Source organism: Thamnophis sirtalis, unplaced genomic scaffold (assembly GCF_051295495.1).
Source record: "Thamnophis sirtalis isolate CommonGarterSnake01/CBP01778 unplaced genomic scaffold, rThaSir2_p1.2 scaffold_1, whole genome shotgun sequence".
In the NCBI taxonomy this organism is placed as follows: domain Eukaryota; kingdom Metazoa; phylum Chordata; class Lepidosauria; order Squamata; family Natricidae; genus Thamnophis; species Thamnophis sirtalis.
In genome coordinates, this window is record NW_028261381.1 from 73,119,721 (window position 1) to 73,132,336 (window position 12,616).

Genomic DNA, 12,616 nt, shown 5'->3' on the forward strand with positions numbered 1-12,616 from the left:
CCTCTTGGCAAAGACTTATTTTTGGGTAATAAAAGTAAATGAATTTGACAGGGAGGCCACAGGCAAACTGAACAAGTACAAAAATAGATAATTGGTGAAGCTTTCTGGGGAAAAAGAAGGGCGCTATTTAGCTCGGTATATGCAAATACACAAGTCACAATTAGACAGCATGGCGGCAGTGCAACTGCGGTTTTAATTGCACAGTGATGGGAAGTTGTAAGAAATCAAGGACAGATTATCCAGTAACAGATGAAGGCCATGTGCTGTAACATAAATAGTTGGTGGCCTGTAACACAAAAGCAATTTAGAAATAAATCCTATTGTTATCATATTGATTGATTGTTGTTGTTGAAAACTGAAGTGGGATGCTGGAAAAAGTTTTAACTGGAATGTAACATAGAGCTGGTTCATGTTGGTTGATTTGAACCCAAATCATGAAGACCAATGGAGATTGCTGGCCTCTGGAACTAGATTTCATTTTAGGAGTTGTGTCATACTCTGAGTGTGCTGACAACATTAATCCTTGATAGGATGCTCTCTAGATAAAATATATTAGTCATGCTAATGATCAAAAAGCTTCATTCTGAAAGAATTAGATGACAGCACTATCTGGACATTCCCACACCCAGTTGCCAATTCCAGGGATGAAGTGAGATTGTATGTACTGATATTTATTTGTGCATTTAATTAATTTGTATGCTACCTTAATCACAAGGGAAACTCTAGTTATGTATTATGTACTAAAATTAAAACATAAGAATAAACACTGGAAATTAATAGCAAATTGGGGAAGACAAAACAAACTGATGAAGTTAAACAGAAATTCAATTTAATAGCAAGAAATAGATCGTAATCAATCCTGCTCTCCAAAGTTTATTGGAAAAGCTAGATCTTTAAAGATCTTTAAAGTAGTGAGTTTTAGAGAAATGCTGTTCCATAGGGCAGATACGGCCACAGATAAAAGGTCTGTTTCCTTGGACTTGCAAAAAGACATTGCTTTATGGATGAGAGTTGGGAAAAGCCAACCATACTAGATAGAAAGAATAAGAAAGTGATAGTCCCATAAAAACTGTGAAGGGTTTTAGAGGTGATAATCAATATATTATATTTATTTATTAAATGTATATGCCACCCATCTCACCTAGAGGTGACTCTAGGAGGCTTATAACCAAGCAAAAGCAACAAGATAAAACATTAAAATATTGAAATAATAAATATTAAACATTGATTTAAAATTAATAAAGATGGAAAGGAAGGGAGCAAGATAAACACATGGAATCGAGGTGAACTCTTATTGCATTCCAAGCTCCATTGGTAATCAGTGCAGCTCGCAAAGTAGAGGTGTTGCATGGGTAAAATAAGCACAAGATGGTTATGTGCTAAGACTCTCCTGACCACAGGGAATCAAGTATCAAGAAAGATTCTAAATTATGCACCAGTTCCACATGGAATACAACTCCAGTTTCAATTATTTTCTATCCCAGATCTGTTAATCCCTGAACATTCTCCCTTGTTGGTTTGCATTGGATGTTTTTTTGTGGGTACTGCTAAAACACTAAACATGTCTTACGTAAGTGTCTTATGATTTCTAATGCTGTGCATTTTTTAGCGTATAACACAAAATAAAGTTTAAACTGGACAAGATGTTTGACTGAGAAATAGCAAAAATAGAGATCTTAACCTTACAGATTGTCTTATTGCCTTATCCATGTAACAATAAAAATGTTTTCCCATTTTCCGATTACCCATATGCTCTAGAGCAGTGATGGCTAACCTTTTTTGGCTCCCATGTCAAAAGCGGGGGGAGTGCAGGGGGGTCATGCGTGGGCATGCCACACCCATAATGCTATGCGCACACCTACCCACGACCAGTGCCCACCCACTTTTGGTACAGGTTTTTCACCCTCCCCAGGCTCCAGAGGCTTTCTAGGAGCCTGGGGAGGGTGAAAACAGCCCGCTCCCCCTGAGGCCCTCCGGAGGCTTCAGGAGCTTCCCTGAAGTCACAGGAGGGCAAAAAACAGACCTACGGGGAACCCAGAAGTTCAGGAATGGTGACTTCCGGTTTGTCCATAGGACTGATTGGCTCCGGAGGGCGAAAAACGGCTCTATGGACAAACCAGAAGTCACTTCCAGTTTGCTCGTAGAACTTTTTTTTGCCCTCTGGAGCCTTCAGAGAAGCCTTCTGAAGGCTCTGGACGTTGAAAAATGGTCCTATACACAAATTGGAAGACTATTCATGAACTTCCACATAGGGCCGGTTTTTCACGAAAAACAGCTTCAGAAGAAGGCCGAAGTCAGCTGGCCAGTGCGCATATGCGGACTGGAGCTGACAGATTTAGATTTAGATTAGATTTAGATTTATTTTATTTGTATGCCGCCCTTCTCCGGGAGGGACTCAGGGCGGCGAACAACTCAAAGGGGGAAAAAGGGGAACATAGAACACAATACAAGTAGTTAAAATAGCCAAGAATCACACAACCTCACAGGTCGAGCGGGGAGGGGAACTCATCAACCCCAGGCCAGGTTTTGACGGCTTTTCAGAAGGCCTGGAGAGAGGTGAGGGTCTGAATCTCTGCGGGGAGTTCGTTCCAGAGGGCCAGAGCTGCCACAGAGAAGGCCCTCCCCCGGGTAGTAGCCAGGTGGCATTGGCTGGTAGACGGAACCCGGAGGAGGCTGACCCTGTGTGATCTAATGGGTCTTTGGGAGGTAATTGGCAGCAGACGGTCTCTCAAGAACCCAGGTCCAATACCATGAAGGGCTTTATAAGTTACGACTAGCACTTTGAAGCATATCCGGAGACTGATCGGTAGCCAGTGCAGCTCGCGGAGGATAGGGCAATGCCTCGCATGCCCTAACAAATGGCTCCACATGCCATCTGTGGCACACATGCCATAGGTTCGCCATCACGGCCCTAGAAGATTGTCATGGGTTGACATTATAAGAACTAGGTTACATAACAATGCAAAATATAAAATAAATAGCTGAAGTTTCTTTCTCCACCCAACTTAATTCAATATTATTATTTTTTCAAGGTACTCCTATTAGCAATGATTATAATTAAAGAAGTAGCTTTTATTTCGGTGCCAGGTTTTTAATTGAAAATAATTTTGTACATGTTTTGTTATTAATTTTATTCTGTATTTTTAAATTCTCATATTGCTAGGAAATCTAGCCTTTACCCAAGCAGCATGACTATAGAGCAGTTGTTTTCTTTAATAATATTTTGGTATTACATAGACATATCTGTCTTCGTGTGTTATATTAAAGGTTAATGCAGGAATTAGAATTAAAAATTAATATTTGACTTACTAAATTTTCTGTTTCTGAATAAATTTTAGGAAGAGAGTTGTTTCTTGAAGTACTGTGATAATAGACCCATAGCATATATTTATCTTTTTGTTTATTATTGCAGAAAGCATTGACAGGGCTAGATGATCTGCGGCAACTGAAGGCCCTTGAGATGCGTGTAAACACCAGAGAAAATAGTCTGGGAAATTTTGGTGAGAGAAAATTTTATTCTGTCTAAGATTATTCAAACCTTTCATTCAGTGAGCGTAAAAAATATATCTCAATATTAAAAACGTTAATTTAAAAAAGTATTCCCTTAAGAATAACATTGTCCTAGAAAGGGCTCATATAATCCTATCATAATTGTAATTATAGTGACAATAATAAGCAAATAGTTGTAGAAAAGCATGACCTACTGAAGTTCTGTGAAAAAGCATTCTCCCTTCAGATTTTCTGAATTCTTACATTTTTGCCACATAATGTTTCAGAGTTTCATTTTAAAGACATTTTTAAACAGTTTTTGGATTCTATACTCTCCCAGGATTTGAAATGAACACCTAACTTTAGAACCATGATTAAGAAAGCACAACAAAGGATGTTCTTCCTGCATCAATTCAGAAGGCTCAGACTGCATTTGGAGCTGTTGATACAGTTCTACAGAAGAATTATTGTCGTTTGTATTTCTGTAACTGTCTGGTTTGGTTTAGCAATCAAACAGGTACAGACTTCAACAGATCCATAGTTAAAAAGGTAAAGGTTCCCCTTGCACATATGTGCTAATCGTTCCCAACTCTTGGGGGCACTGCTCATCTCCATTTCAAAGCCGAAGAGCCAGTGCTGTCCAAAGGTGTCTCCGTGGTCATATGGCCGGCATGACTAATGAATGTTAACTTCTCACCAAAGGTGGTTCCTATTTTTCTACTTGCATTTTAATGTGCTTCCGAACTGCTAGGTTGGCAGAAGCTGGAACAAGTAACGGGAACTCATTCCGTTATGCAGCACTAGGGATTTGAATCGCCGAACTGCCGACCTTTCTGATCAAAAAGCTCAGCATCTTAGCCATTGAGCCACCACGTCCAACATACCATAGTTAGGACTGCAGAAAATAATAATTGCAACCAGCTTCCTTTCATTAAGTGGGTCAGAAGGAGGGCTGAGAAAATATCTACAGACCCTCACTTGCAGGACATATACTGTTTCAACTCCTCCGTTTGGGATGCTGTTATAGGGCATTGCATGCCAAAACAACTAGACACAGAGACAGGTTTTTTGCCTTATGCCATCACTCTACTGAATATTGTCTTATTATATTTACCCATGTAGTATGGCTGTATTACTATTATCCTTATCTTTTCTTCTACCTTCTCTTCTTGGTATCATTATGATGATGATGATTATTTGTTATTTGTTTTGCATGTACACTGAGAACTACTGTACTGGAGACAAATTCCTTGTGTGCCTAATTGCACTTGGCGAAATAAAGTATTCTATAAGGGCCATTATGCTGGCAGTATAAATATAGCTAATGAACAAGTTTCTTTGGTTAATGATATACAAATTATGCATCATGCTTACATTCTTGTCTGAATATAATATAGTCCATATCAAGGTGTGTTTTATAGAAAAAAATCAGAGAGATATGAGTAGCAAGTGGCATATAAGGGGGGGGTTCCAGTTTTCTTGAGAGAATACAAATTGAGGCAATAAGAACATCACAGAGATGACACTGAGGGAGAAATGGAAAGGAAAAGAAAGGGAGTCAACTGTGTCGGTTAGAAGAGCAAAATTAGAAGGATGATAAAATTTCTAAAAAATCTATATTAATTAAATATTTATGGTAGGTTATTACTACTTTTCTGAAAGTTCTGGAACATTCTAAAATGTTTAATGATTCAGAGACCTTAAGACAATGAATTAATTTTGTTGTGTACATCACACTTCCTAGCAAAAAGTACTTTTATATCAGAAAAAGTTACTTTGATCATGGGGGGAGGGCATCTTTCATATTCCATGGAAAGAATTTAATTTTTTTTAAAAGTTAACTATGGATGTCTTCAAACAATTACAATGCAGCATTAATATAATATTTCCCAATTGCCACTTTTAGTGGATTTGGCATGGAATTACGATTAAAAGGAGGATTATTAAATAATTTCAATGTTTAGAGAATACTAATGAAACTACAACTTATTATAGGCAATAACCCTCAAATATCTGTTCTCAACATGGGACTCAAGGGATGTGCTGAGAAGATTCCAAGCCAGCATGGCAGTTAGCCAAGTTGCATGTTTAAGAACTATTATGTCCACTTTCCTTCTCTTTGTACAAAATAGCACAACAGCAGTTATACCTACAAGTAGTCTTCGCTTAACGATTAGTCACTTAACAACTATTACAGTGGAGTTTTAAGCTATATTGAGCCGTGGTGGTGCAGTGGTTGGAATGCAATACTGCAGGCTAACTCACTTCTCACTCCAGGAGTTCGACCCTGACCGGCTCAAGGTTGATTCAGCCTTCCATCCTTCCGAGGTCAGTAAAATGATGACCCAGTTTGTTGGGGAGCTGTAAAGCACTGTGAAATGGTATATGAGTAAGTGCTATTGCTAAAAAAGCTACTTATGACCCATCTTCAGAGTTATGACTGCCACAAATACCTTCCAGGGTCATATGATCCATTTTGGGCAGTTGGCAACTGACTCACATTTATGATCAGTTATGATCAGTGTCCTCAGACATATACCGTGTTTTTCTAACTATAAGACGCACTTCCCCCTCCCAAACCCCCCAAATTGGATGGAAATGTTTATGCATCTTACAGAGTGAATATTGCAGTGGGGGGAGGGGAGCTGGTGCGGCACTGATCAGCTGTTCTAGGCGGTGGGGGTTGCCACATATCGTTACCGCCACCACCCTTTCACCGCCGTCCATTTGGCGGCGAATGGGCAGCGGCAATCCCTGCCACCTAGAACAGCTGATTGGTAGTATTCCATGAGGCAAATTCAATCACCAATCAGCTGCTCGGCAGCGAAGGCGCCAGTGTTCCCTGGGGGCAGCAGCAGCTCAGCTCAGTTAACCGGTGATGGGCGCAATGCAGCGGAGCCCTGACGAGCCATGTGCTGGAGCTGCGATAACGTGCTAAAACTGACCAGGCTGTTTGCTGTTTGCTGCAAGGATGCTAGCCAGATGAATACTGGATGGATGTTGAGAGGCAGAGGTGGATTTTTTTTCTTGTTTTCCTCCTCTAAAGCTAATGTGTGTCTTATAGTTCACAGCGTCTTATAGTCCAAAAAATATAGTAAATACAATTTGTGACTTTTTTGTTATTTTCCATGGAATATGGCAAAAAATCCACTCAACTGATATGCTGGATTTGCCAAAAAACTACAGGGTTCACTTAATGACCATATGAATTGTTTAAAACATTGGTGACATGCTTTACAACAATCCTAAAAAGAGTTGCAAAACAAGTTCAGTAATGGGGAAATGTTATATTTTATGTCAGTTACTAGTGGCCTAAAATATAATTGGACATATAATGCATTGTTTCTTTAAAAAAAAAACATTAGACATCAGAAATCAGTCAAATGTCATGGTAAACAAATGTACAAACTGTGAAATTAAAATAATTGAACTTAGATGTTTGAAAGGATTACAACATATATATTTCCTTATATTTGTGCCCCCCCCCCCCCCGATTTTACAGGTTCTTACCTCCCTAATCTGAAACAACTAAAACTGAATGGAAGTATACTTACATCTGTGAGGTAAGAAATAACTCAGAAAGTTAAGTCAGAAGTAATATACAAATTTCTAACTACTTACAGCATTTCTTTCTTCTTCAGAGAAATTGACTATACTTTTTATATTTTGTACATAAGAAAAGCTTGATTAAGTCTGTTCTTTAACTGTAGTGATTTAAGATTTAAATCTTAAACCGTAAACTGCCATATTTTTCAGAGTATAAGACACACCTTTTTCCCTCAAAAAAGAGGCTGAAAATCTGGGTGCGTCTTATACACTGAATACAGCATTTTTGGCCACCTGAAATCCCGTCCCCTTTTCAAAAATGGCCAGGCATAGCCTTTAGGAGACTTCCAGAGAGCTCCTGGGGACTGGGGAGGACAAAAATGAGTGGGAAATGGGCCATTTTTGCCCCCCGCCCAGCCCCCAGGAGCACTCTATAAGCCTCCTAAAGGCTGCATGCCCCTTTTTTTGACAAAAATGGGCCCATTTTCATGAAAAACAGGCCAGTTTTGGGAGATGGAATACAAAAACTTTTTTTTTTTAGATTTGCCTCTTCAAAATTTTGATCCATCTTATACTCTGGTGCATCTTATACTCCAAAAAATACAGTATGCAAATATATTACATTATGTACCTGGTTATATCCAGCCTACAAAAGCATAATTATGCATAAGTCTTGGACATTAGTAATCAATTACTCCTATAGATTTAAAATATATTAAGAGTTTTTTGTTGTTGTTTTTTCCTGCAGATAATCTTGCAGTATCTTAAAATTTACAAATAACTCTAGTGAGTTAGAATCCAGTCAATTCATTATTCCTATCATAGAGAAGATTAGAATTCTATACCTAGCTGGAGAAAGAATTCACTATAATCAGAATAAACTGTAGTTTGTAAAGTAATATATTTAATTTTCTTTCATTTGCAAAATTAGGTTTCCTTCAGAATTTGTAATGTTTATCCAATATTGCATAGGCAGAAAGCAGCACAATCTAGAAAAATTGAGATTGAGATTGAGGCCACTCTCTCGGCCTTCCGTAAGGCCACTAAAACCTGGCTGTTCCGGCAGGCCTGGGGCTGTTGACCCTAAATATGGTCCAGCCCCACTTGGAATGGAGTGCATGGTGTGTTTTTAAATCTATCTCTTCTTTCTTTCTATTCTTTTGATTTGTATTGTTAGCCGCCTGGAGTCCTCCGGGATTGGGTGGCATACAAATGCTATTAAACTTTGAAAACTTTGAAACTTTGTGAGGGAAGAGATTAAGGGCTCATCCACATTTGACCTATGCCCAAATAGGCTCAACACTTTGATCTCATATTGTCTCCGTTTAATAATTAACTCACAATATTTCTCGTGTAGATGAGATTTAATAAGAAATGCATCACATATTTCTAATAGAAGTGCTACAGCTTTGTGAAGTTTGCAAGGACATTATTTCCATTCATTCCTTAGTGTATCTTTGGGATTTCTTTCCCTGCATGGTTTAAACTTTATGTAATAATTTTCTCTGTGTTTTAATAAACTGAGCAGAGATGTGGCTCCTTGCTGACTTTGCAGAACTGTCTTCCCGTATGAATGCTTGAGTGTTTTAAACTCCAAATATACAGAATATGGATTAGGAGTAAAATATTGGTTGAAGGCCTTTTTATCCACCTTCCTGTTGGTCGTCTAAAGGATGGACTCCTTGCCTCGTGTGGCATTCTCTGCTTTAAGAAGTTAGTGATAGGATAACCACAGATGGGCCTGAAATTTGGATGAAGAGATATCAGAGCTTTTTATATATGACACAAATTGGGTGGAATTGTTCATTTTCCAGGGCAATAAAAATAAAATTCAAAATGTTCTTGGTAGATTAGATAAATGGATTCAAATAGAATGAAATTTAACAGAGGCAAAAAATTCTTCATTTAGAAATCAGATGTCAAATGCATAGAAATAGAATTAAGAACATTAGCTTTGTAATAGCACTTGTGAAAAATATCTTGGAATAGTACCAGTAGTTGATTTCAAAATGAGTATGAGTCAACAATATTATGAGCTGCAAAAGTGCAAAATATATTTTAGACTATATTAACAGAAGTTTAGCTTCTAACTCAAAGGTAGTTAGGGACTAAATTGAATACTGGGTCCAGTTCTAGATATCACATTTTAAAGATTCAGGCAAACTAGTGCAGGTTTTGAGAGTGATAATGAAGATGATTGGGGATATTACATACTACAAAGAGTGACTGGGAAAATTAGGAATATATAACTTTTGATATAATAAAACCAAGGATGGATATGATAGTATTCCTCTTCAAATAAAAGATGTCATACAGCGAGAGATCAGAACCTGGTTTTTTTCCCCAGAATTCAGCAATTATTAAATGTTGGGATTCCAAATAAATGCTAGAAATAGTTTTATATTTTATAAATCACACATGTTTTAGTTGTGAATTCAGTAAAAGATTCATTATTTTGATACCATAGTAAACAAAATTCATGTAATATAATGTAGTAAAAATGATGTATTGTCATTGCAACCAATTTCCTGAAATAATCAACTTTTATGTACCAGATTTAGTAGTCTGTGAATAGACATAAAAGTAAAGTCTGCCTCAAGTTGAGCTTGACTAATGGCTAAGGATGTATGTCTGTTATTTTTTTGGCAACAATATAGACATGGTTTTACAATGCCTTTTTCTGAAATTTATTTCTGCTTCCCTGTGTATACTACTACCCTGTAAACTAGTTTAAAAATACTTTCAGGCTACAAAAATAACTACACAGGAAAGTATAATCCTAACTGTCTCTGTCATACACAGCTCTGCCATGTACTAGCTTACTTGGAGGTGAAGTTCATTGAGATTATTGCAAGTTTACATCTGCCCTTCATTGCTAGAAAAGTTGCTCATCTTCAGTGGTGTATTAACCATTAAGCAGACTAAGCACATGCTTAGAGCACCAGGCCCAAGGGGGCACCACAAAGTTAAGACAGAAGAAAAACCCAATGAAAATTTGTACAGTATGTACAAAGGAGGGGGGCACCAACATTAGTCAGTGCTTAATGTAACAGTGAGCCTTAATCTGCCACTGCTCATCTTAACTCATTTCTTGCTACAGGATTTTTTTGTATTGGTGCTGGGTGTTAACAATATAATTCTAATGATATTGATACTTCCTAAAAAGCTAATGGTATTTTAAAAATTCTGGTGATTTGTCAGTGTCTAAACCAATGCCAATGCATAGTTCAAATTAAGTAAAACTTTCCCAATAGGGACACTCCAGATGTTTCATTATCCAAACTAGATAACATCATCAACAACTAAGCTCAGACAACAGACGTTTGATAGGTAATGGTGAATTCCGGTGTTTGTTTTCTTAAGGGACCTTGGAACAGCACTGCCTCGTCTTCAAGTCCTGTGGATGGCTCGCTGTGGGCTCCCAGATTTAGATGGGATCGCTTCTTGCTGCTCTTTGAAGGTAGAAGAGTCAAAGACTTTATACGTTGTTTTGCTTGACTAGTTTACACAGTGTATAGTCCTTACTACTTTGAAGGAAATTAGATATCAAATCCATGTTAATTTACAATAGTTCCCTGTTTAAGACCAAGTTCCATTCCCAAGGTCCATCCTTAACTCGAATTTGTGTGTTAATCCTGAACACAATTATTGGATAATGCTGCATAAGTAGTATTGTATAATGAACTCGAACCTTCGTGTGTTTAACTTGAATTTTGCTACAATAGGCTCTTTACTATGAGTCACTTTTATACGAGGGTGTTTTTAACCCAGAGATTTGGTGTACTTTTTTTTAAAAGTTGTTGTATTTTTAAAACAGATACGTGTAGGTAAAATCTAGTTCATAAAATACTGCCTTGTCCAAATAGAATTTAATTTTTAAAAAAGTATTACAAATGTCAGCTGGGAAGTTGAAGTAATGTCTCCAAAGAAAACAATGACTTGGCCTGAAGATTTACCTTAATTATCATTAAGGAGCCCTGCTAGCACAGTGGTTAGAATGAAGTATTGCAGGCAAACTCTGCCCACATCTTGGAGTTTAATCTTGATGGGGCACAAGATTGACTCAGCCTTCCATTCTTATGAAGTCGGTAAAATGAGGACCTAGATTGTTGGAGGCAATATGCTGACTCTGTAAACCGCTTAGAGAGGGCTGTAAAGAACTGTGGGGTGGTCTATAAGTCTTAAGTATTGATGATGATGATGATGATGATGATGATGATGATGACGACGACGACGATATCATCCATTCAGTCGTATTCGATTTTTGGCAGTTCTATAGAACCTAGAATTTGTTAATTAAGTAGCCAAGTCACAATAAACTGAAAGTGAAAAAAAACAACCTGTGGTTTATTCTATGAATTAAAAATTATTTCAACTTGATCTCTTTTTCTAGAAGATATATTTTAAAAACAGGCAACTTTACTCATGGTTTTTGGTTTATTATTAGCAAATAATAATCCTTTTCTTAATAAACCAAAAGTTTAAACCACAGTTTGTCTTTTATCTTCTAAATTTTGCAATACTGGGGACAGGCCATAGTTCCTATTTTTCCTATTATCTATTGCATAATAGTAAAGAAATCTTGGCATATTTCAGATTTTATGTTTATTAGCCATATACTGTATGCTAGGAGTAAAAGCCTATGAAATAATCAAGCAAATTAAAGTTCTTGCTGCTTAGTTATAAGAAAGGCTGGGAGATTTCCTTTTACTACTATGTCTTAATTGTTTATGACTTATTAATATATCACATTTCACCTTAATATTGAAAGGGCCATTCAATTTTTTTTAGGAACTCTACATAGCCTACAACAATATTGGTGACCTAAGTCAAATTAGCCTACTGGAGAACCTTGAAATTCTAGATTTAGAAGGAAACAACATTGAAGATCTTAGTCAGATTCAATACCTGCGGCTCTGTACTAAGCTGACCAATCTTACAATAGAGGGAAATCTTATTTGCTTGAAGCCAAGCCCGCAATCTTCAGAGGTGTGTGTTAATATACTACATGTAATCTAATATGTATCTTGCTGATTTATCTCAATGCAATCATGAATGAAAGCTGTGGTTTAATCTAGCAAAGTTATCTTTCTGAATTTTGCCTTGGAGGAACTGTTTCTCAACCTGGATGAATAGGTAAGTGGCATACTATAACTCTAATATAGTGAAGAAGACTCATCATTAATCTTGGGAGATTTCCAGCACTTTATTCAGCATTCTGAAGACAGAAGACTGTGCAGTAACAGCATAGTTGCTAAGAGAAAGCCTAGTGAAATCAGTACAGTGCAGTACAGTACAGTGAAATCAGTACAGCTTGTGGTCGTTTAGTAAGATTATATTTTGAAACAGCAAGGAGAGATGTGTATTAAAAATTACCCTTTTTAAAACAATTTTCTTCATTTCTACTACTGAAGTTCTTTTATAGCTTTGCAAATGACTTCTGGAATTCTCAAGAGTTTGCAAATGCTAAGGGGAGACTGCCATGCTTGAAGCAAAGCAGAATGTATTTTTGCATGTAGAGTACATGATACAATTAAGCAGAACAAACTGAAGTATAATAAAAAGATGATATAGAGTTTTG

At 37.2% G+C, this 12,616-nt stretch overlaps 1 protein-coding gene across 2 annotated transcripts in view; it reads left to right on the forward strand.

Moving 5' to 3' along the window:
* Positions 1-12,616, forward strand: part of LRRC56 (leucine rich repeat containing 56) — a 58,970-nt gene that overhangs the window by 24,417 nt on the left and 21,937 nt on the right. For both annotated transcript variants that reach the window (XM_087716042.1, XM_087716038.1), the window contains exons 4-7: positions 3,413-3,500; positions 6,992-7,052; positions 10,399-10,495; positions 11,827-12,024. In XM_087716042.1, coding sequence (XP_087572168.1) covers positions 3,413-3,500; positions 6,992-7,052; positions 10,399-10,495; positions 11,827-12,024 — 444 coding nt within the window. The remainder of the gene's footprint in view (positions 1-3,412; positions 3,501-6,991; positions 7,053-10,398; positions 10,496-11,826; positions 12,025-12,616) is intronic.